General features: G+C 49.3%; 1 protein-coding gene across 3 annotated transcripts in view; it reads right to left on the bottom strand.

Moving 5' to 3' along the window:
• Positions 1-21,834, bottom strand: part of RPH3AL (rabphilin 3A like (without C2 domains)) — a 42,384-nt gene extending 20,550 nt beyond the window's left edge. For 2 of the 3 annotated variants that reach the window (XM_050909053.1, XM_050909055.1), the window contains exons 1-5: positions 18,523-18,623; positions 13,799-13,910; positions 12,263-12,406; positions 10,125-10,254; positions 5,899-5,985 (exon numbers count right to left, since the gene is read on the bottom strand). In XM_050909053.1, coding sequence (XP_050765010.1) covers positions 5,899-5,985; positions 10,125-10,254; positions 12,263-12,406; positions 13,799-13,875 — 438 coding nt within the window. In that variant the 5' untranslated portion in view covers positions 13,876-13,910; positions 18,523-18,623. Of the gene's footprint in view, positions 1-5,898; positions 5,986-10,124; positions 10,255-12,262; positions 12,407-13,798; positions 13,911-18,522; positions 18,624-21,790 lie in introns of those variants that run through there. The other variant, XM_050909054.1, reaches the window with a different exon arrangement.
• Between the last annotated feature and the right edge of the window lie 3,813 nt (positions 21,835-25,647).

Here is a 25,647-nt window from a genome sequence, read left to right as displayed (position 1 = left end):
CCTTTTATAACCCCGATAATATTCCTATTAAAGTTGCATCAAGCCATCATTATAGCTACAGGATGAGACAGTCAGAAGCAGATGTGTATTTTTATTTAGCACATTCAAGTGCAGCCTGTAAATGAGACCTAACGGAGAATCACTGGGCCCTGGTGAAACACATGTTACTGCTCAAACTTCTCCCTCCTCTTTCTCCTTCTCTGAACATACAAGTGCTAAAACAAGCTCCTAAACAGAGAAAACATTGGGACTCGCTGATGAAGGGACAGGATCACAGCTGAAGGAATCATAACAAACACTTGCAGCCCCCCCCAGAGTTCGCTTCCCCAAGCCACAAGTCCCCTAAACAGAGATGCTTAGAAAGGATCTTCACTGCAAAGCCACATTTTGCTCTACCACCTACTGCTTGCCACGCAGTAGCTGTTCTCATTCCGCAGCCCCCTTCCTTCACAGCAGCCTGGGCTGGGTGAGAGGAAAACAGCTACCTTCAGCTTCCCATGCTGACACCAGTGTTATTGGCTTAATCCCCCAGCAGCCGAAAGGCAGGGGAGCAGGTTCTCGTGGGCTACGATGCTTAATGAATAGAAAGGCACCTGCAAGTGCAACCACCCTGGGAGGACTTCGTTGCCATTGCCCTCACGCAGCACATGCCCACACACTCACTTTGTCCCAGCTCTCCACCGTGGCTCTGGCACGCTGCAAACCGCTGGCAGGGAGAAAGAGCAAGCGCTCTTCAGCTTCGTTATTTGCATTCATCTGCTTTTCCATAACACAGAGATTTCCAATTATATTATTTACAGCAATCTGTTGTCAGCTCCCACATTCAGCACTTGAGGATGAAGAAAATTAAAAGGCAGTGAAATTGCTATTCAGAGCTTTGTTTCCGGAATAGCAAAATCTATCGCACCTCTGACCCCAACGTTTCTCAAGCTGCAATGGCTGCCAGCCTTCAACGATTTATCGTTCCCCTCTCAATCAGGCCTCTTTTTTTCCTGTGGCTCTATTCTAAAGGACACTATTTTGAGTCTAACCACTTGCTACCACCCCCCAAAAATAATACGGCAGGCTATTGATGAGTTCTTTGAATTGCAAACAGGTGCACATCACTTCGATTCAATCCAGAGTCACCCAAAATAAACACTCCCCTCCATCAGTATGGTATTTTGCCAAGAAATCATCATGCCAGGCAGGAATAACCCTGGGCTATGTTGGTTCATAATGTTCAAAATGGTATGAGTGTATATGTGAAAAGGGAAGCCCTGGGGGCAAAAGGGGAGGAGATAACTCTGGTCCTCCGGCGCAGTAATCTTCCTCCTCTGCATGGTTTATTGTGATAAACCAAGAAATGCAGCCAGCCATGAAAATGCCGTTTAGCGAAGGAGAAGAAATTAAAGGGAAAGTGAAGCAGAGGGGGCAAATTAAAACTTTAACAGGTCCCTGATAGCTGACACTCTCCTTCATATCTGATGGGGTTTAAAAAAAAAGCTATCTCCCCCCACCCTACTTAAACTGTTTTCATTATCACTACAATTTTGGATGTGTCAATTCAAATGTAAATGTGCATGAACGCTTCCAAGAGGATTTTAATTACGATGATAGCATCGCTAATTATGGATATATAAAAAAAAATATATATATAAAGTGGTAATTCAGGAAGGTGCTTTGCAGAACCTGGTGGTATCAGTCAAAACAAGGCTGTGCAGAGAGTTAAACGGCTGGGCAGGGATTTGACAAAACACAGCAGGTCCCATTTCCCCTTCAGGCCAGGAGGTGACAGGCAGACTTCAGCCACATGCGACTAATTCAACATGGGCACTACTGCCGAAGCTGTTATTAAGCTCACGTGCTCTGCCAGAGGCCTGGCAGCAGGGAATCATTCCAGCTGTATACAGGCCCACCGCAGCTCCTCCCAGGCTTTTTGCTCCTCTGACAGGCGCTGCAATAAGCCCGTTTTGCTGGAGGACTTGCTCCCTTTCTGCCCTGCACTCTCATTCCCGTGGGTGCATCACTGCTTCACTGCCAAGTTAGCCAACAGGCTCACTGCAAACCTGTGGCCAACGTTTGCTGCAATCGGGGATCAGCGTCCCTGATCATGCCACCGGACTTCATACGCATGCAGAAACAGGACTGCCCCAAGGAGGATCAGCCCTCCACAGTCAGTCTCCAGAAAGGCAATGCAAGATGCAAAGCCAAGCAAGGCAATGCAGCACATGGAGGAGGGAAGAAGGAAGGGAGATTCTTGCCCTCGAAAGTGAACGTGAGCTTGACTGAATTTGCTTCTACCCTTGCTTGCAGGTACAATAAAACATGATTCACACCTGCTTTAATTCCACCACCCTCCGAAGACACTGCAAAGGAAAATGTCCACAGAATCCTGGAAGAACAAAAGGGGGTTTTCAACAGATCCTTCTGCAAACAGCTGGGACAAGTGGTATCTCCAACAGGCCAGTTCTGGCTTAAAGCAGATGAGGTCTATCTTATTTCAGGAAGAAGAGATGCACTTATGACACAGGGGTGTCTGCTGGTCCTCAGGGATGTTCTCTTTGCCAGTAGGAACATCCAGGCTCTGTCAGGTCTCGGCCACATTAGAACACAGTACTTTCCTCCCAGTGCCTCTCTGGCAGCTCGGAGACCCTCACCCTGCATGTACACATCACGCTCGGCAGCTCGAGTGCTGCTGAACGCACTGTTTTGCTTCTGGATGATTGGGATGCATGCAGCAGGCAGAATCCATTAATCACCTCCACTCTCCAGAAATAAGACAGTGTCAGAGCAACTTGTTCATCACTGCTATGCAGCACAGCCTTCCCAGTGGAGGTTTTCAAGGAAACAGAAAGCAGCAAAGAACACTTCTGAATGGCTGAGGCTGGGATTCCCAAAGGGATCTATGGGCATCAAGCATTCAACTCCAACTGAAAAACTGATGTAAACAATAGCTTATTACTTTGGTCTTCATTTTGACCCAGGCATACTGATGATTTAATCGTAACTGAAGCCAGCACAGATTCTGTCCACACAGCAAAAGGGGGAGACGACTACCATGTGTCACTAAACTTATGCTAGCTTAAATCAAGCCTACAGGGATAAATAATAACAATGAAGATGGAGCGATGAAAGCTTCAGCATGTATGAACAATGCTGCATGCTGTAGCTAGTACATGTGAATGTCCAACCCCACCATCCTGGCTTGAGATCCTGGTGGGCCACAAGACTCACGTGCTCACTTAGTGCGTGGCAGAGGCTAAAGGGAACAATTACAGTCCTAGGCTCTTGTCCCAGCCAGATGATACTTACTAGCTCTAGCCAACATCATTTAGTCCATCCAGGTTTCCGAATGACCTCCCTTTCTCACTTCAGCGCCTGACAGTCTCTCACTAACAGAGTTGAGAGCTTCATAAATATCATGCCCAAATAGCTTGAGCGGTGGTTCAGAAAATTAGACGGCGATCAAAGCGCTGATGTGGAGGGAATCACCTAGCTTGGAAACACCACATCTCATCACGCCTGCTGGGGGGCCACTCCTGACCAGCATCAAACACTCACCCACTAGAGCTGGCCAAGTTTAGGGGCCCGACAAGTTGGGAGGTGTTGCCAGAGCTCTGTGGCCTGGGACAAGCCTACTTTAAGCACGTGTTTCGTTGCCATGGGCTAAAGGAGAACCTTGTTCAGACATGCTGTGCATTGAGAAGGGGAGAGAAGAAGGGTGATATTGACTTGTTACTGCACCACACAGCCCAAAGTGCTTCCCTGCATTCCTGAAGCTCCCTGCCTGGATCCCAGGAAATAAAATGGGGCCGATACCTACTCACCATGCAGGGGATTTAGAGGTTAGACAGAAATGAGAATATCTGATCCCAAAGAGCAGACATCCATCTGCACTCACTGATAGCAAATATAACCTTCAGCAAAGAGCATGGCCAAATGGGTTTGGTCCAGAGCAGATGGCAATACAAGACAGATCCAGATCACAGAAACAGACGGCAACAAGGAACTGGTTGTGAACACAAACCCTTAAAAGGTTTCTTAAAACCTTTCTTTCTTAAAAGAAATCTGGTAATTTAGTGCATGCCCTGTAATATCATGACACCTGAACCAGCTTCAGGGACTGCACTAGTACCAGCCATCAGCCTGAGGCCTAAGAGCCTCATCTCTTCCTCACACAGACTCTTAGGGAAGATCTGATCAAAGCCACTTTCCAGGTTATTTCCATTATTCTAATACTGCCTCAACTTCCTTGCCCTGGCTGACATGCCTCAAGGCTTCTGCTAATTCTCAATGCTTCCCTGCCTTCCCCCAAAATAAAAGCAGAGCATGTGGGAAGACAGAGGGGATGTATGGCTTGATGCCTGGCTGCGTGTCCACACTGTGACCCTTCCAACCTTCTCCTGGTCAGGGCACCAGCACCACTGCAAACGAGAAAGGAGACAGACCTGAACTGACCTTAAAGAGAATAAAAAAATAAAGATGAAGCTTAAGGTTGGGAGGTAAGATGAGGCTATTTTTTAGTTAGTCTGAGAAGGAAAGTTCCATCCGTTTTCATTAGGGAAGCACTCTGGCCCTACCTCAGGTTTCACAGAGAGAGCAAGCTCTGAAGGTTACCGTACCCTCACACACTGGCCACACGTAACACTTATCGGACAGGTTAATATTCTTCTCTGTCCAGTTACCACAGCTCCTCATTATTTTTATAAGAAATAGGAAAAAAACCCAATTGTACAGCATGAGATGAGAAAACAAATACAGAAAGAACAGAATAAAAGAAATAAAGTCAATTTTAGTCCCATACCCATCTCCCTGCAGAACACAGAAAACATCTTGACCTGCCTCACTCTCCATTTTGGGACCTCCATCTGGAATTCAAAACATCTGGATGATTCAGTCTATCAAATTATAAGCAATATCCAAGGAGCTGGAATCCTTTCTGCCTGCCCTACCCACATCCACACTGCTGCTCAAAAGTTAAAGACCGGCAGCATCCATGTACCCCTCATCTTACCTGAACACGAACTTTGCAAGTGCTCCCACACAAACAATCCCCTCCTACGTAAAACCTAAGCAATGCTAAGTTTCCACAACTAGTATAAAAAAATTTCAGCATCTCAAACACCTGCACAAATGCTCTCACTACACTTCAGAAATGGATTTAGCAGAGTACCCAGGTTTCACAGTTGGTTGCAGTGGTCAGAAATAGCTGCATTGGATTGATATTAAAGGACCACAAGCAAAAGCCCAAAATAAATTGATGGGAACAAGTGAAAATCCTTCTGTAATCACAGAAAAAATTCACTGACTTCACTTCACTGTAGAGCAGCCAGCCCTGATGTTGGTGGATGCTGGCTGGCAGACAAGAACTGAGGCAGGCCATTACTTTTTGCAGTGTAAAGTCAAGGATGAAGGATATAAAAATTTAGAGACCTGCATTAGAAGTCTCACACACTGGCAAGTTATGGGATTTTGCAGGCAGGGAGGAAAACAGACTTAAAAGCTGCGATTCTAGTTATTTTTAGAGGGACAAATATTGCAGCTATGCTCTACATCTCTCCAGCTGTATTAAAGAACCAGCGTTAGCCAAGTTTATTTGCCACAGAGCTAGGAGGGAAAGAGCATGGCAGCAGAAGGTAACAGTCTCTTTATGACCACAGCTAGAAAAATTCCACAAAACCATACAGGCCCCAGGGGCTGGTGTGGTTTTTTTCCCTCCACTCCCTCATAAACCAAAGTTGTCACCATTGTGTGTATTCACTGAGCCTGCCTGGCCTCCAGCCAAGCCTCCCAAACCCCATCCCAAGCTCCCCTCCAAGTGCCCAGGCACAGGGAAGAGCCCACGCACACTCAGAACAGACTTGGGGCAGGTAGGTGCACACTGCTGAGCCCCATCTCTCCACAGTTGTATTTTACCTCTCTCTGTTCACTGCAGATCTTGCACAACCAAAGAGGACGTTTCTGGGCTCCAAAGGTTTCTATTCCGCACTTGGTGCAAACTTTCTGAAACACAGAGAGAGAAAAAAAGAAGGAAAAAAAAAAAAAGTGGCGTTAGCAACTCCCCACAGCCATATAGCTCTTGGGAGAGAGAAGGTCGAGAAGCATCTGTCCCAACAGTTCTGCTTCGCTTTCCTTAAAAACCTAAACATGGCACAATTTTCCTATTTATCCTGGAGAACCACTGATCGCAGGAAGCTGCTTCAGGTCTATACAGACATGAGACAAAGGCAAATCTACAGCACAGTCCTTGACTCCACGGCGAGAAGTGGACAGGGCAAATCAAACCCCATGACCGATAGGCATATTTCCAGAGTGTTTTTTTAATTCCTCCAAATCCTAAAACCCAATCACTGTGGCATGGAAAGCAGCTGTAACAAAGTACAAAACAAGCGCGAGTTTGTGCAAGACTGGAAATCCTCTCCTCCCTTCCCTCACATATGTAGTCTTAAACCCCACGGCTTCCCCTCCATTTCAGCACGCACTTGGCAGCTATTGATTTGTGGCTGCTTAGGAAGTGGGCACGACCATGCCTACACGCACATTTCCTGAGCAGAATGCTTGATAGCACCGCACGGCCTCGATTGCTGCACAAGGGAACTTTCATGTCTCCGCTGGCATTACAAGCCATTTACAACCTGAATCACCTAATATTATATAATGAAGCTGATGTGTATCAGGCTTGGCTTACAGCTTGAATGAGAAATTGGATGAATTCTTTGATCCTCACAGAGCAAAAGCCACTCACAAGAGGGCCCTGGAGAGCAAAACCTTGCTTAGAGAGATGTGAATTTAATCTCCCCAGCTAAGGTTTTACATATCCCCCTAACCAGGCTGCTCCTCCTCTGAGCCAGAAGGTCTGCGTCCAGGGACGAAAGTCTCAGTGGCTCGCTCAGCCCTCAGTGCCCACACCTGTAGGAGGAGAGCAGCAGAATGATGGTACCTGAGGCAACGGCTTCATTGCATGAATAAACGCACCCAACTATTTTGGCCAGCGTAGTCCAGAGGCAGGTCTGTCCCTGGCTCATGCTGCACAGAAAGCAGGACGCGGCACCAGCAGCCCCACAGAGGTTGGTGCTCCTCTCCATCTCTCTGTTCCTGTCCTCGCCCTCATCCTCCCAGAGAAATAAGGAACAACCTATTGGGTCTGGTGCATCAATACTCAACATGGTGCTACCCAAGCCAAGGGGGATTGCAGATGCAATTAGCAGACACCACCTGAACTATCCCAAATTCTCCCTCCCTCAAACCAAAATCTGAGGGAGCAACTCAGTCTTAAATACCCTCGAAGATCCCAATCCCCACACGTATAGCACATTCAAACACTCCCTCTAGTGGAAATTTCCAAGCGATTTCATTCCTAGCCATAAATTTTGAAAGTTCCAATATAAAACAGGGCTTTCCTCCTCCCCTTCTCTGCAGACTAGCTAGAAAATTGAGCATCACTCACAACCCTCAGAAGATATAAAAATCAAGGACATTAAACGCAGCCCCATTCCTCATTAAATACAAAATAAAGCACTTTCTTCTCCTACTTATACTTCACCTTTTATACATGATACTGATACTCTCTGCATGGTAAATGACACATTACGCTTTGTCTAACTACTGCTATTGTTAACACATCTGGATTTGCATATATCTTTGTCTTGCCATAATGCATTTATTTCTAATATTAATAATACTAATTAACTAATATTAATAATACTAATTAACTAATTCTAATATTAAAAACATTCTTCATAAAACAGAAAGTGGCACTTAGAAAATCCATCAGGCTACAAGAAATACAGAACCTCTATCCAGCAGAAGGGACTTGCTGAAGGTAAGTTCTTTGCTATGTTTCAGATGCATCATTACAACAATTCCTGTTATTGAATTAAACGGGCTGCAATGAGACGGTAACAGAGCAACGCCAGCAAGAAAAATATGAGCTTTAAAAATCCATAATTCCCTGACAAGTCATTGCTTATTGCATACAGCACTGCATGAGTGATGGATATCCCTGGATGAGAGGGAACAAGCTTAAAGTAACAGTCCACTCTGTGTGCTCTGCCGCAGGGTTGACTGTTCCCTGAGTTCACTCCACAACATTAAAAAGCAGTAAGGGGAGAAGCCCAGGCCACCCAGTCAGCATTGCCCTGAGCTTGCACACAGCTGAAAAGTGCAGCCAAGCTGAAAGCAGCTGCAAAATGCACACTGGAAAAGTAGGGTCTCACCATAAATCAACCTGGATGTGAATGCTCCTGAACTGCCCAACAAACTCCAGACAAAAAGGGAATAACCATGAAAAAAAAACAAACCAGCCCTTCTCTGGGGTTTTCTGGTCACAGCGCTCCCGGAGCCTCGGGCTCACGCAGCCTCCCTAGCTGGGGGGTTACTACCTGCAATTGCAAACGGACAGGGCAGGGAAGTGTCTGAATCAGCTTCTGCCTCCTCATCAGTGTACAGGGCTTACAGGAAGAAGGTTAGAATGCACTGTGGCAATGTGACCTAGCTGGCTTCGGACAAGGTGAGAGCAGAATTGCCAAGGGAAGAAGGCAAGAACACAGCACATCCTGTTATTCCGCATGCTTGAAATGCAGGAAACAGCTAGTCGTCTCCTGTCTGCCATCCAGCCCTTTATTCTCCACAGGCGCATGTGCACAGAGCCCATGCTCCTCTCCAAGAGAGCTGCCCTGTAGCTCCCATTCAAACCAGACCTTTCACTTCCCAGTACCTTACTGCTGCTTCCTTCCTCACCCCTTCCTAAAAAGCTACTCTCTCCCTGGCTTAGGACCCAGGGGTTCAAAGATTTGCGTTTACTTTCCCAGTCACTGCCTTACAAGCAATCTTCTGCATAAACCCTGCCTCACTCAAGCTACTTCTGCAAATTGGATCCAGTGGAGAAACTCACTCGAGAGCAAAGGCAGCACAGCTCCCAGCAGCTCCCTGCCCAGCAAGCACGTATGGAGGGATGCTGGGACCTCGGTTCTGACTGCAAGGAGCACCCACCTCCCTTCCCTCTCTTACGAGAGCTCTAAGCCCAGCAGTGCTGCAGCCAACCGTGGACCAGTGCAGGCCCAGCCTGGCAGCCTGCTCTGCGTGAGAACTGCATCTCACAAACTCCAGCAGTGCCGGCACGAAAGGTTCTCCATCGTGGCCTGCATGGCTGCTTAACCACAGAGGTGCCAGCATGCACCTTTTCACAGTAAAGGAGCAGGTTTTACTCAGTGCTGTCCTGTGGGCTCCACGGGACATCTCCTCAGTGACATCTCCCCAGTGACAGGGTGGGTGATATCGGCAAGTGTCTCCTTGGCTCCAGTACCCACCGGGGACAGAGTCAGCACAGGCTGCTCCCTTCCACCCTACCACCAGCAAGTCAGAAACACTCCTGCACCCAGCAGGTACCTTCACCTCTCCCCAGGCAAGATGCTGAGGCAAAGTCTCTTACAGAGGTATCTCCCCAGGGAGAGATGGGCTTCAAGTGCAGGAAAAACAGCCTCCCAGCAGAGGGAGGATAAGGTGGTTGCCTTGGAGATCATCATCTCCACAGCAATACAGATTAACCCCTTGGCTGCAGAGTCTAGACAAGCAATAATCGTCCCCCGGGGCGCCGGCAGAACAGCAGTCTCCCTGAAAACTGATGCTGCCTTTCAAACAGCACCCATGCAGTCCTGCCAACAACATACACACACACAGGCAGTCATTGATGCGCAGGCCAACTTATGTATCAGGGTTGGAAATCTTACACTGGTTTGGAACTTGAAGATGGACTTGAGTCCTCTGAAGAGAGGCGTTACTGGAAGGTCTAAGGGCAGACCTTGCAGCAAATAACAGTAAAGCACACAGACTCTTCTATGAGTTGCCTCTGATGGCCGTACATTTCTGCCCCTTCTCTCACTCTGCAAACCCAAAGTGGGAGACGCAGAGGGGGCTGATGCACCCCATCTCAGCACTAAGTGCAGTTTAGGCACTTTAGGATCCTGAGGAATAAGATAACCAGGGTGCAAGAGAAAACCTGATGGTCTGACAGCACTGACCTAGACAAGTGGGGCTAAGATAAGTTAACTCTGCAGAGCTATCTAGCTTCCAAGAGGCCCGGTGGCCTTTCCTAGACAGATCTGCTACCAGGAACAGGCAGGAACCCGTGTGACCAAACCCACCTTTTTGCAATCCTGACAAAAGACCGACGTGCTACCCAGCAGCCCAAGCAGTTCACCGCAGAGCAGACACTGCGAGAGGCCGTTCCCCATGGCGTTCTTTCTCATGTTCTCCAGCCGCTCCACCAGGCGCCTGCAGGGGAAGAGGCAGAGCAGAGGTCACAGCACTCACCTTGGAAATTGAAGCGCGTGGTACTGAGGCATGCCGAAAACTTGCAGACATGTGCTCCAGCCTCAGCCTACCTTTGCTTCTTCTGTGCAGTTTTGGGCCCCTTGCTGGGACGATATGTACTTTCACTTCAGTCTCCGCACTCAGTGTTTCCTATCAGCTGGCTCTTGGTCTTCAGGGGATACAAACCCCTGTAAGTCCATCTACCGATGCTCACCAAGCTCAGAATAATCAAAACTACAAATACCAGTGAGAGGCCTGATTCAGCTGGTGGGTGCAGGGCAGACAGCTCACAAGTGATCCTACACCCTTCAGGAGCTCAGTGTCACTGGGGCCACACAGTCTCGCTGCCTGCAGAGCAGGAAAAGCCTTTAGTGCTCAGATCAGGGCAAGTCAGACAGCACCAGGAAAGGGCAGAGGAGTTGGACCTGCCAAGCCCTGCTGCATTTTTACCTATATTCCCTGAAAGCAGCACTGCAGGCACATGACTTGCCCACATCCCATTAGAAGCAGGAAGGCCAGATTGAAGCCATCAGACCAAAATGAGCCCGGCTGCAGTACAGGAATGCCAGTAACTGCTCCCTGCTTCGTTTGACAGCCCACTTGGAAGACAGGAAGCACGTATGTATGCACAATGTCCGTAGCAGCAGGACTACGAAAGGGAAGGAAGGCAGGATAAGCAATTAGGATGCAGGATGTGGAGAGCATGCAGAACAAGGCTGCTGTCATGAGATGACTGCTTGGCAATCCTCAAGCATCCATTTGTAGATGGGGACGATAACAGCCAGGCCATTTATCAGAGGCAGCGACCAGCCGCAGCCATGCGCGTGCATGCGGCTCAGGGAGGAAACGCAATCCTGCTATCCATGCAACCCCATTCTCATTAGCGCTAACGTCCCATCAACCAAGTCCCGCACTGAGAAGGTGGCAAGGTCTGTTTGAAAGAGGTACTGCCTATGGTGATGGTCAGACAGCACAGCCAGGCTGAGCCATCATTAGTGGATTTATGATCCTTGACTTCAGCACAAGAGAACTCCCAGGAGTTAACAAAGGCATTTCAGAGAATGCTTCAGCACAGGAACAGCAAGGCTATCGCCTTCTGCAGCTACACCAACAACCGCACAGGAATGATCAGCCCCTCACGGGGGTGCTTCTGGGGCTGCTGGGGTCTCCCACGCATCACACAAACATCACTGTCGTTCTCATTAGCACTCACTAACGTGCACTGCACAGGGACAGAGCGAAGCACAGGGGCAGGAAGCTGGCCCTGCTGGACACAGGCTGGGAGTCACTGGGGTTTCCTGTCTCACGAACACGAAACACTTCTGGGAAATGCTGCAGGACTGCCGAACTCCTGGGCTTTAAAGGCAGTCAGTGTAGGAGGACCACAGACACAGCTGAGGCCAGACCTCCAGCAGGACTGAAAGCAAATGGAAATCTGCAGCAGCAAAAGGATGCCTGTAAATTAAATAATTCAAGCTAGCAAACCCCTTCCAGAGGGCTCAGCCAACTAGAACATAAACTCATTCGCTGCTCCAGGCAAAATCCCAGGGGGCTGCTGCAGACAAGGGAAAACCTAACTGCGCTGCCAGCAGCGGTTTCTGAGCCACGCCATCCACTAGCAGTGGGTGCAGCTGCACAGCTCGGCATCTTCCCCAGCCTCTTCCAGAGCCACTGGGGCAGCCGCCTTAGCACAGGCTGCATTTACCAGGGACTGTGTCAGTGGCTGCAACCACAGCAAGCCCCAAGGCTCACAGAAGGCACAAGAAAGGCTTGAGATATGGAGAGAAGGAAAACATCACATCCTTCCCAATGTTCATCACCTCCAAACAAGCAACATGGGAGGGGAAAATAACTGACCTAAGGGATGTTCTGACTGATGGAGGCTGAGCTCATGCAGCCGGGAGAGCCACTCTTCTGTCTGCGCTGACCTTTCCTTCTGAGGGAAGGGGACAAATGAACGTGACTGTACCCGATGCGCTGCTGCTCAATGATGTCCAATTTCTCCGCCTTGCGGATGACTTCCAGAATGACCTCAAGTTCCTGCGGGCTCAGAGCCTGCATCTTCCTCTGCTTCTCAGTCTGGAACGTGTGCACCGACCAGCCCGTCTGAAGCCTGTGGGAGGGGGTGGAGGGAAGAATTAAGCTGTGAAAGGAAAGCACAAAACCCCTGCCCTGCCCCACAGGCCAAACCTGCCAGGCACACAGAGCCCACGTCAGCCTTCCATCAGAGAAGTCTGTTCCCTGGCTAACACCCAAAGCAGGAGTCTCTTCTCACTGACCAGATCACCACATCACTCCTCCAGCAGCACTGAGTGCTGTGCTGTCTCTCCCTGCCTTCTCATTTCCCTTTCTGCTCCAGTTTGTATTTTACCCCTCCATGTCCTCACTCCTGTTTGGCTCTGCCCATAAAGAAAATTAGCGCTCCTAGGGCTGGCTATCCTGGGGGTGCCCTTGCAGAGATGGGTGCTGATGCCAGACACCACAAATGCCAACAGCAGACTCCCGAACGCAGGGATTACCTGCACCCTCCTCCCTCCAGATCACACGTTTCTAAGGCCCTCAGTTCAAATACACAGATCACCAGGCACGCTTGGAAATATAAATTTGGCAACTTCCTCCCTTGGTCTAACCCAGGCCTGCAGTAGGACTTTAGCAAGCCACTTCCCTCTGTGTCTCACATACAGCAGCTGACATTTCTCCTTAGCTCACTCGGGGACAGGCAGGAGCTTTCACAGCTCAATTAATTACCATTCAGTAGGGGTTTAGAGGTCACAGGATAAAGTCACGGCTGCTAGCAGAATGCAGGGCACTATCAGACACAGCTGTCTCAATGAGGCTTTCAGGTGGAGGCTGGAGAAGTGGCAGCGGCGTGCACTGCTCACAGTCCGGCAGTCCCCTCAGACACAGAGTGACCTCCTATTTTCTACCACTCTGCAGCAGGCTGACCCCAGAAATTCAGACAAGAGCAGAGGTGGCAGCGGCATGGTACCAGCTGCCAGAGAAGGAAAGCATCCAAGAAATAAATGCAATTCTAGTGCTTGACTCATCTCCATCCCTTTTGTCTTTAGGTTATGCAGTAATTCAACTTCAGGAGAAAATGAGATCAAATGACAAGTTCCTAAAACAAAAGAGTGCTGGCAGCTGGGGGATGCTATCAATTATATTTAGGGTGCTGCAGAGATATGAGCCTGCCTCCAAGCCCTTCCTTTCACCCAGGAGAGGGCTGGTGGGATGGACTCCCACCACACACCGGCCACGCTGCAAACTCCACTGCAAGCTGGCAGCTCCGAGCAGCAGCCAAGCACCGAGCCCCAGCTTAGCAGGCTCCTGTCCCACCCAAGCAGCACACTTCTAGGGTACAGAGGGGTCTGCGTGACAGGCAAACTCCTGCCTCCCGGCCGGGCTGCAAACAAGGCCAGTGGGCCAGTGCTCCACACAGATACCAGGAAACCATTCAGGCCAGAGCTGAAGCTGGAAGGAGAGGAGGAGGGTAGCGAGGACTCACTTGGCACGCAGTGCCAGCTGCCGGTCGTTGGGGCACACCCACTGGCCTGTCCCGCTGCCAAAAATCGTGTCGGCCATGGCACCAGGCTGGGGAGGAGAGGCAGGGATCACACCTGTAAGAAGCAAACACCAGCATTGAGCACAGCCGCCACTCCACCCTCAAGAAAGCAGAGGGCAGCGCTTGGCACAGCCTTATTAACCATCCCGAAGGGCCGCTCTTCTGGCAAGCAACGCAGAGGTGATCTGCTGGCATCGCACACGGTGGAAGTAGACAGCCTCTCACCCACAGACAGTGATAAAAACATACCATCATCCTCATAAAATATAAGCCAATAAATATCTTCAAATACCTTGAAGATAAGGCTGGAAGTTTAGATCTTACGGTACTCTGAAAAAAAGTCAGAGTCTTTGTTGGTTCTGGTTTTTCATTTCAAACTAGAGAAAAGTGTTGTTTGTAAGAATAATCTCTGCCCCATCACTTCTAGAGCCCCAGTGCTGCAGTACTGACAGAGAAAGCCGCTCTAAAGGACACAAAGAAGCTACAGTTGCTTTTTTTTACCTCTTAATGGGGTAACAAACAAAAACCCACGCGACAATCAGCATGAATAGTGGCAAGTCATTTCGTTCATTAAAACTGCCTCCATAATAGCCTGATATTTATAACTACAGCCCACAATAGCAGCTTGTTTGCATTCTTTGATGTTTAAGACAGCACCTCTCGCAGCAGACCTCCTACTGCGGCTCCTGTAACCGGCACGGTCACACCAGTGATTCCTTGTGTTCAATGACAATTTCACTGTGAACTGATCAGTAAAGGCACCAAGAGCCAGCTTCCACACGCTCATGGGAGAAACACATCCCTAAAAAGAGACTTTGCAGCTAAGCAGTTCTGAGTCCTACCCGCAGCTCAGATGAACGGAAAGCACCAAGGCACAGGCACAGCCAAAAGATTTCAGGGGAGGCAAAACTAGTCTTGATGTACCGAGCTTTTCTCCAGCTGGATTTGCTCTCCAGCAGAGCAAGTGTCTCGCGAGCCCTAATGCATAAATTTCCAGGTATTAATACTTACCTTCCCCAGAACAGACGCTTACCAGCTTTGAAACCATACCTGCTGGGCAGAGATAACGTGTTTAATGCTGTTTGGCAAACACAAATCAGATACAATAGCAGGCAAGGTGTATCACCTGCCAACTGTGCAGTAGTTCCCAAGAAAACACATGTTCCAGTCTCAGTCCACAGCACACCCCAGCAGTGCCCGTGGTTCAGCGTGCCGCACCTACACTTGCTATCTACTGCTGACCCACAGAGCCTTCTGCTTCTGTGCCAGGCACGGAGGCATCACAGGCTGCATGGCCTTGGCCCTCTCACACAGGCAGGCACACAGCTTGTGCAAATCAATCTCTCTCTCCCTACGCTGAGCTCACATGTGCCACACACGCCGCACTCACCCCCCGGCACAGAAACACTAACCCGTGCTAGAGAACTGACAGCTATCTCCTGCCAAACCCCACGTCAGCCTTGAGAGCCAGAACGGTTACAAACAATGAACCAGTTCCCTCCTCTCTGACCACCCAATTTCTGGAGAGTCTGAAGACTCAGTGCTTAAAACAGGCAGGAGAGAAGAGGAGGAATTCCACAAGAAGCACAGATTTCTTTCTGTGCAAGGGGACAGATGTACAAAAAGGGTGAAGGCTCTAACAATTCAGCACAATGCTCAGCAGCCCAGTCCGACTGTAGAGCAAAGTGAGGCATGGAGGAGATGGGAGGATGCAGGAAAGGTTTGGCAGAGAAAGAGCGTTGAGACAGGAAGGACAGACAGAAGTATCACACACAATTTTTTAAACCTTTACTACATTAGTTAAGGTGATCATTTTCAAAAGGGATCATCCCTAGAAGAAATCCTTGAACCCTGGCATCTTTGATTTACCAACTACCTTCCCCGCTCTGCTCAGTGCCACACATGCTGTGGGTTTGCATTTCCATTTTGTCCCAGAACACCTCCTGTTCTTTTCATCTTCTTCACGATCTCAAGCAAGGAGAGAACACAGTCCCCGCACACGTCCCACAGCAGCTCACACACAGGGGAGCAATCAAGCATTAACAGCAAAAGAATACAGAGGCTCCCACCCCCGGGCCAGTGTTAGAAGCAGAGAGAAGCTACAATTTCACACAGAATGGCTGACCTGGGATTTTCCAGAGATTTTCCAAGCCCGTGATGTGTTGTTACAGGATTATATGCACATGTAGCCCCCCCCACAAATGCATATATTAAATTACTCTTCAGATATACCACGTACTCTTCCCTCCCACTCACGCACACCTGAAGAATAGCACAGCCCACACACTCAAGTGTCCACTGGCGAGGCTGAATGCACACAACCATACCGACATGACCAGCGCTTGGCAGCTCTGGGATGTTTAGCATAAAACCTAGAGCTGGAGATGAGCCCCATACCATGGTCAGGGTAGAGGAGTTTGCTTTGCCAGCAGCTGTGCTTTCAGGGCGGAAAGCAGTGCTGAATACATCTGCTCCTCCTCTGCAGAGCTTTATCTGCTCTAACAGAGCTGAAGGCAAGTCAGAATAGAGCACATCAGCTAAGCATTTTTCTCAGCAGAGACCTAAACACATTCTCCAGCCTCATAGCACAGTGCGCTTTTCTCAGCAGGACTGAACAAAAACAAGCAATGTCGTGCTCTCTTGCCTCTTGTTACTCAGCATACACTTTCTGTTCTCCACCATTCCCTGAGCAGCACCTGCAAAGAGAGAAGGAAAACAAAACACAGCCTAGAGATCCATCATATCCCAAAACAGTCTTCAGAGAGATTATTCCCTAAAATATTTACAGGAGTATTTTCTTTTGGCAGCATTGGGTATCTGCTGCTCCCTCTGATGTAAACTGGCATTGCAGGTGGCTCTGCACCTTTGCCTCTGAAAAAAAGCCCAGTGTGGTTTGACACAACTACCTCAGAGAAGGAAACAAGAATGACATGGGACTGCAGGCCATAGTCTGCTGGGGAGGAAACAGGAGCATTAGTAGGACTGGAGGGAAAGGAATATCTTGCACGGCCACGGGAACGATGCCAGAGAAATGGTACCAGTATCTGGAAGGCATTAAGCATCCTCCCTCTTATCTCTGTACAGGACAAGAAGTACCGTGCAATCAGCCTAATCAGAAACGCTAAGATAGCAAAACCACGCCAGCCTAGGGAGTCACTTTTGTGGGCTGTGGTGAAACATCCCTCTCTTGCAGTCAGCCTCCACTGCATTCTCTCTCAAAAATGCTCCAGTTAGCACCTACCTCACCCAGCCATCCCCTACCTGTCCTCTGCTCCTCTCAACAAGCTAACAAAGGGCAGAAGCAGCCAGCCTCTAGCAGTGAGAGAGCAAGAGAAATCCACAGCTCTTGGCCCTGCTGCAAGTACACTGCATACAGAATAAAGGAGAAGCCCAAGTGTTTAGTGTTACAGAAAGAAAACTTCCCACTCCAAGATTCTGCTTTGTACTTGAATTAAGAATTAAAAGGGAGCTCTCATCAATACTCTATGACCTGCTTTAAAAACCCTCCACTTGTTTGTCCCTTTCCTATGACGGAGGAAGTCATGTGAAACAAAACCTCATTAAATCTGAGTCCACCTGGCTGCCCTTGGCACAGAAGCTAAGGGGAGCGCTGCAAGGAAGGAGTGCTGTCCCGCAGCGAGCCAACCCTCTGCATGGGGCCAGGAGCATTTTGGAGGATGCAGAACTGAGCACATCTCTGCCTGCAGCTCTGACGTAGCTCTGCTTCTGCTGTCTCCATGATGAGACTTGGACTCTGCAGCCAGAGAACAAGGCACCTGAGAACGTGACTTCAGTCTGCAAGGGAGAAGTCTTCCAGTGGGGTCTGAGCGGAGGGAACAGCGGCAGGGTCACGCTGATGGCTTGGCCCCACATCCCTGCAGAGCGACCACAAGACAGCAAAGTGAGCAGGATCTTTCCCACCGGACAGTTCCCACTTCTTGGCCTGGAGGATGAAGGTGGGCTGCAGCTGGCCGTGTGGCGGCATGTCCCCCAGGCGCAGGCTGCGTAGAGGTGAGCACCGTTCCATGCCACCCCACCAAGCCACACAGCCACGGATCCTGCGGCAGGCACGCCTTCCCAAAGCAGCAGCAGGAGGTGTTTCTGGGCGTATTCCCGATCCGCGTTCCAACAACCAGCACATTCAGCACCAACTACAACTGGTGGCCGCGACGGCAGAAGGTTGCCATGTTGGCACGTCCCGTATCTAGCCCCGGCTGACAGCAGTACACAGACACAGCCCTTTGACATGATGCTCTTCAAACAATTTCAGGCTCTTCTGTGAAAGAAGGCCAGTTTTCTCAGCAGAATAGCAACATGAACATCAGGTATCTTTACGTTAATAACAGGGCACAGTCGTAGCAGGTCATGCCAAAGGTCCAGTGAGCATGGTACCTCCTATCTGACCAGCTCCAAGAGCAGATGCTTAAAGAGGAGTATAAGAACAGAGCACAACACAGCAATACTTTTCCAGAATACCCTCCCAGCCTCCAGAGATTCCCGGATCATGCACTCCCTGAGCCAGGCTGTAGCTCTGTATTTAACACCCTTAACATTTTTCTGTCTCCAATTTATCAGCTTGCTTTTTCAGCTCAGGTACACTTTTAGCATCATCTTGCTACACCAAGTCCCTTCCCCACTCCTCCACCTCAAACACATTTTGACTTTACCTTGACTACATCAAAGTTAAAACTGAAGGGTCTCGTTGACATTGAAGTAGTCATTGCAGTAGAAAACACCTCCTCACAGCAGCGAAAGCACAGCCTGCACGAGCCCTCCTGCAGCTGGGCTGATTACAGGTGCCCACGAAGCATGAATTCCTCAGAGCCCTGCAAATACAGAAGTGTCCTATGCAGGCCCATAAGGAGCTCTCCAGTCAGCTTTCATTTGCCCAGTTATTTCAGCTAAGCAGCTCGTGTCTATATTAATTTGTTTTTATAGGAAATTAATTAGGCAAATTTTTTTCTTAAATACTCCATTTAAAAAATAAAAATTAAACAGTTGGCCGGAGACGAGTTCCCCATTCCCAAGCTGAGCTGTGCCAGTGTAATTAATTCGCCTGCTTTGAGGGCATCACCTCCCCCAGGACTCCCAGCTTGCACCAGGTACTGTGCTGGCCTGTTTTTCCTTTTAGCTGCTGCTCCCTCAAAGAAGCAGTGTAATTACTCTCTGCTCTGTGCACCAGACCCCATTATCCCTGGGAAACCTTAGCAACTAAGTGAGTGTTTGCTCTTGTTGCTATGACAGAGGATAAATGACTAGCAGAGACAGATAAGGTTAACCCAGCCTCTGCCTCCCACCCACCGCCGGCCAGTCCCTTTTCCTCCCAGACACTGGTCGCGCAGCAGGGAGACAAGGGGGAGCAGGCAGGGAAAGGCTATTTAGTCCAGACGCAAGTCCTCCCCTCACGTTTTAAAGATCCTGCTGCCACAGTTGTATTTCAAAGCACACGACCGTTTTAAAGTCACAGAATAACCCTTGGGGCTGCAGAAGCATGGCAGAAGACACACACTTGACTTTCAAGACACGGCCAAGTCTCAGAGGCAGAGAAGGGCAGTAACTGTGCCTGTACAAGTGCTGGCCTGAATGAGGGCTTTATAAAAGTTTTTCTCACACACAAACCACTTTGAACTGCCCCTTCACACCTACATCTAGCAGTTCGTCAGCCCCTCCAGCGGCAAAGGAGCCTGCTGTAAGCATCGACATTTTATAGGGGCTAAGCAGGCAGGAAGCACAAGCACAGTGGAGCCAAGCGACCCTCATCGCCTTCCTGCTCCCCGCTCTCAGGAAGGGAGAGCGCTGGGCCAGTGCACACGGGCACAGCTGAGAAGCGGCCTTTTGCCATTTCTTACTGTGACAAATCCCCACAGCAGTGCAAACCCTTAGCAGCAGATGGAGAGCCAAGCGACACGAGGAATCCAATATGATCAGACTTGACTTGCAGCTCCGCGGCTTGGGCCAACGGAGACAAGGAAAACACAATGTCCAAATCAACACCACAATGCCTTGGCAAGCTTTGGGACAGCAACTTAAGAACCCAGTCTGACAGACTTTCTCCAGTCTGTCTCACCATGAAAGCTCAATCTAAGCAGTACCAGCGCCAGCAAAACAGGGAAAACCTCATTCAGAGCTGTGTATTCGGATCTGGTTGGCCCGGCCCAAATTAAACACAAACCGGCCACAGCACACAGAAAGTGAGAGGTGTCATTATCACATAAGGCCAAGTTGGAAAAGGAGCAAGTGAGGATGAGGTTTGGGGGGAAAACAAAGAAGGCTCCCATGCACCAGAGCTGCTTCCCAATCCTAGCAGCAGTGGCAAGAAGCCTAACTGCTTTTAAGACAGAGCTTGTTAAAGAGCTTATAAAATACAATGCCCTGGAGGTCCATGCCAGTCCTGCGAGCGGGAAGATAAAATCAGCTCTACAGGAAAACCGACATACGGTACCAACAATCCTGTATTAATGAGAGGCACTTATTAGCGTGGCTACTTGATATATGGTAAGCTATAAAGATTCAGTTTTTGCCCAAGCAAAGCAGTCTTCTGGCTCCCCAGCACCCTACGACGCTGGGGAGGAAAGCCAGCACTGTTCCACCTGCCAAGGTGTATCTTTATTTATCAGACTTTGGCCCTATTTCCTTCTGATCCCCAGCCAGGCAGGTGCGTTGTGCAAAGTGAATAATTCATGAAGACAGCAGGCTCTTTCTGACTCACATTCTGGGGCAGGTTGATCTGGCACAGACCTAGGAGAAGCAAATTAGCATCTAAATAGCCAATTAGAGAGACTCATTTCACTATTCTGATATGCTAAAAAGCTCAGGAGGCCTTCTGTGGCTGGAGGTTGGCAGGGTGGAATCATCTGCACCTCCCAGCCTCCAGAGAAGCATCAAGTTTCTTAGAAAGAATTGGACATAGCAGGGAAGTACTGAGCAAGAGCCAGCGTTTGTCAAGGAATCCCTTGCAGGAGAACCACATGCCAGCCTATTTTGTGGGTAACCTCAAGTGAACCAGGAAAAGCACAGTTCACGGCCGGCAGAGAAACTCTGCTGAGCAGCCTGACCCCAGGCCTTGCCAAAAACTCACTATCCAGCATGGCTCCGAGCCACAGGCCTGCCATCACATCTGGAGGATGAAATATCCTTTCTCAGCATCCTTAAGCTATAGTATTGGTTTTAGGCATCCTAGGAAGCCTTTGAACAACACACAAGCATGGCCAGCAGTAACTCCAAGACCTTTATCACCCTGAACATTGTTGATATGAGCAAAAAGAAAGCCATGGACTTTGACCAGGCCCTGGGGAGTACCTGACCCAAGCTGCAGCAGACTAAAAACCCTGGGGGTGGGCACAGCATGTCATTCTTACTTGCACATACAACAGCACCCATCACCCCATGTCAGAGCGCCCAAAAGAACCACAACAATCCATCCTCTGTAAGATGCACGTGGCTGCTCCCACCACACAACATGCCCAAGCCCAACAGCTCTCAAAAGCACGCCAGGGCTGATAATTTTTCGACGGAGCATGTCGCTTTCAGCCTCCCACTTCTGGCTTGTTTCCCCCCACACCTCTGTCACATTCAGTTACCTTCAGGAGACTGAACTCCACCTCAATTCAGCCTTGTGCATTTCACCTTGCTGTGTTTCCAGACTGCTTTCAGCAGCATTTTAGGCAAGACTCTCCCACCAGTGGAGCTCCGAGTCTGGGTGTCCCAGCCCCCCCCAAAACCTGCTCCCCTGTCCCAGCTCGCCAGGGGAAGGGGCCGTACCCCACGAGCCCCGGACACAGCGGTTTCCCTGCAGGTGTCCAGGCAGCCAGTCCGTACTAACACCTGAAACTCTGCTTGAAACTCCGCACGAAGCCTCCGTGCGCCCTCCCGGCAGAGAGCTGCACCGCCCGCTCTTCCCCCCCCCCCGGCGCGGCGTCCTCCCCGCGCACCCACCTGCCCTCCGGCCCGGCCCCGCTCTCGCACCCGGCCTCGCCGCCCCGGCAAAACTCGCAGCCGGCTCCGCCACGCTGGGACGTGGAGCGGAGCCGCCCCGGGACAACGCGGAAACGGAGCGCACCTGCGCCGCCGCCGCCGCCGCCTCCTCCTCCGCCAGCCCCGGCGGCGCCGCCCGCGCCCCGCTCCGCTCCGCGCGCCCCCCGCGGGCCCGGGCACCCCCTGGCGGCGCCGCGCCGCACCCGCCCCGTCAGCGCTGGCGGCGGTTGCCGCCAAGGCCCGGCCCGGAACTCGGGGAGGCTCGGAGCGGGGTCACCCGGCAGGGCTGCGGGCAGCCGGCCAGAGGTGCGCTGGGACCGGGCGGGGCGCGGCCGGGAGCCCCGAAGCAGAATAAAAACCCACTTCAAAAAAAAAAAACCCAACCAACCCCAAAACAAACCCAAACTACAAACAAGGAAAGCCGGTAGCAAAAAAAAAAAAACAAAACAAAAACTAAAAACAAAACAGAAAGACCCAAAAACAAAACAAAAAAACCCCAAACACAAACCCACGCAAACAACACAAACCCCCCAAAAACACACAAAAAAAACCCCAAAACAACAAAAAATCCAAACCCAAAACAAACAAAAAAACAGAACGCAAACCCACTTAAACAAAACAAACCACCCAAAACAAAAAAAAACCACAAACCCAACAAAAAAACCCAAAACAACAAAAAATCCAAACCCAAAACAAACAAAAAAACAGAATGCAAACCCACTTAAACAAAACAAGCCACCCAAAACAAAAAAAAACCACAAACCCAACAAAAAAACCCCACCCAAATCCAAAACCCCAAAGCAAAAGAAACAACCCCAAGAAACAAACAAACAAAAAAAACTCACAGCAAAACCCAATCCCAGCACAAAAATGAATTTTACAGGGCGAACAAAAAATATTCGAAACAAGAGCAGCCCATGGCAAAGCAAGGTGACCTGCTGGGCTGGGGACAACCGCGGGGAGCTCGTAGCTTTTAAAAATTAAGGGCCCAAATCTGCAGAGCAATCCTAATAACAGACACCAGCTACAGAAGGTTGCCTGGGATCAGCAGCAAAATTTGGTCTCGCTTTTTTTACAGCAAAGCTATTCCTCCTCCCGGGGCTGCTGCGGACGGGCCTGTGAACGGGCTCCCCGTGTCAGCAGAAGCTCTGTCTGCAGGAAGGGTTGCAAACCAGGTACGGCGTGGACCCAACTTGCCAAGATAAACCCAGCCAACCTGCTTCAACCAACTCACTGCACGGTGAGTGAGGGACCGAGGGGCTGGCGTGGGTTTTCTTCCGCTTTCAACGATTGCTTGTAGCCCACTCCCTCACGCTTCATCGTAATCAAACATGTCTCGCTTTGCATTTGGGAGAGCTGTACAAATGCCAGTCGCTGTCCTGTGCAGCACAGGGAGGGGGGAGCAAAGCACTTGGTGAAGTGACAGCCTGGGATCATAGGGTGAGTCAACAGAAAGTCACAGGAAAACAATTATTCCTTTGCACTAGCCTGTGAACACAGAAATTAGGGGTCATTACTGTCTAAATGTCCAGTGGATGCAGTGAGTAAATTGGCCATGTGACAGGAAGGGAGGGAGAGAAAAAGAGAGAAGGAAAAGAGAAAGGAAGAGAAAAGAAATCCTCAGCCTGGGCTTTTACTGCCTGTTCAGAGCCTGCTCTTGAGAAACCTGGTGGCCCTGCAAGCCCCACCACTTCCATACATGCACAAGACCTCAGGATAAGCTTAGGGACCCTAAGCCACCTTCTACCTACATCGAGTTCAAGTCTGAGTATATATTTTGCTTTTTGGTTTAGCCAAGTGTTGAAAAATACATCAGAGGAAGCAGTGTTTGCATTAATACAGAGCCTGTATTTCTGTGGAAGAAAGCACTTGAAGATGGCATTTTGCACCAGGGTAGTCCTCCACACAGTCAATAGTATAAATAAATTAAACACACGGTTCAGCTAACTTCAGGAAAAAGATAAATTACCTTATTTAACCAGCTGTACTGGCAGGAGCAATAGGCACAGGAAACGACACACATCTCGGAGCCTGTATCCATTCTGCTGTTGAATTTGCTTGTCGGGATCCCCACAGAACCACAGATGCTTCGGAGTCCGACTGCAAGGCTGAGCCTTGATAGCTGGAAGTCACAGAGAACAGATACGACATTACATTAAAAATTTAAAAAGGCTAAATATGAGTTTTATCTTGATAGCATGAAGCCAATTTTTAATATACTTGTTTCTCAGAAAGCAGGCACTTCCAATTCCACCCAAAGAACCCTTCAAAATCTCTCTTTTATTGATGATGGGTTTCACTGAATTATTCACCAGCTCACAGCTGCCAGAGATTTTAAATATACACACGACAAGGACTGTAACGGATAGCAACCTTCTCCTGCAGGCCTGTCAGCGACGCTGACAGTTGCACCGCAGATGCCCCGAGCAGATCCAGTCTCCTTTCAGCACAGCACATAACTGCACGCCGGGGAGCAGCCTTTCTGTGTCACCCTCAGACAGGGACATTTCTCAAGAAATGAAAAATAAAGACCACCATTTTCAGAGAGATGTTAAACTCGTGGGCATGAGGGTGTCCCCAGAAGAACTACAGACGCTTAAAAGCAGCCCTATTGTACAGCAAAACAATCCTGATTGTAACAATCCTGGAGTGCTACGGGAAATGATTCCCAGTTTGGATACTGGACGGATAAGCAGGGGTCTGGGCTCCCATTCTCAGCCGTGTCCTGCCGGGCAATCAGAGCGGAGGCGTTGCACTGCTGGTCTGCTTTCCACAGTTCGGCTGTCGTTTCTGGTTAGATCACGGGTAAGGATTCTCATCATCTGTTTGTTCGGCATTTGACACAAGAACTTGAGGTGGACAATTAGTGTTTTAATACGCAAATAATAATAAGAGTATTAATTATGAGCAATTTTAAACACATGGAACAACCAAAGGCCAAACTGGCTGGCTGCTTATCTCTCAAAGACCATTTCCTAGGGATGCAGGCTGAGAAGTGGCAAGGAGCTGCCACAGCCGGAGATGCGTGGCACTCCCTTCCCTTCGCCCTGACCGCTCCAGCTCAGTCTAGCCACTTTACAATTCACAGCAAGAAGGACAGGATTTTTCTCCAAGCTGTGACTCTGATTGCAATCTTCTACTGTTTGGTCCTCAGTGATTCAATTTGTATTCGTCCCTCTAATTATCATTCCTCAATGAAAAGGTCAATGATTCAGTCCCTAATCTGAAGAAAAAAAAAATCTGGCCTATAGAGCACACCTGCTCAAGAATATATAAGACAAAGGAAACGTTTAAAGAATACTGATGCTTCAGAGCAAATTACGCTGCTTTTTTACCTGTTTTAAAGACAAACTCCCCATTCTGATCCAGTGCTCTTTTTGCTTGCACAAGCAAGTCTCAGGTCTAATTCTCTTTTCCTTGTTCAAGGTAAGCCTACAGCATCAACTATAACATTTCACAAGAAGACTTCCTTAGTAGCCCAGTGCAGCAGGTCTATACGCAGTTTCAGTGCATCTGTGGCACAGGAAAATGATGCACATTTTGGAGTAAACTGGTTCCACAGGGAAATCTAGAGGAATTTCTCAGTGTAGTTGCATTTGAAGTCAAAAAGTGCACCAAGAACACCACCCCCCCGCCAAATAAAAGCCATTTGAGTTAGAACCCAGCAGCCATGGGTTATATATTCGAGGTTCAGGCATTTCTTTGATGTCCTCATAGAAATACACATATACATATACACTACAACTGTGAAAATCCACTTCCTGACACCAGCTTAGGCTGGGCTTTGAATTTAAGGCTCGCAAGTTTCCTTCCTCGTG

Source organism: Gymnogyps californianus, chromosome 20 (genome assembly GCF_018139145.2).
Source record: "Gymnogyps californianus isolate 813 chromosome 20, ASM1813914v2, whole genome shotgun sequence".
Classification (NCBI taxonomy): domain Eukaryota; kingdom Metazoa; phylum Chordata; class Aves; order Accipitriformes; family Cathartidae; genus Gymnogyps; species Gymnogyps californianus.
This window is presented reverse-complemented; position numbering and strand designations above follow the sequence as displayed.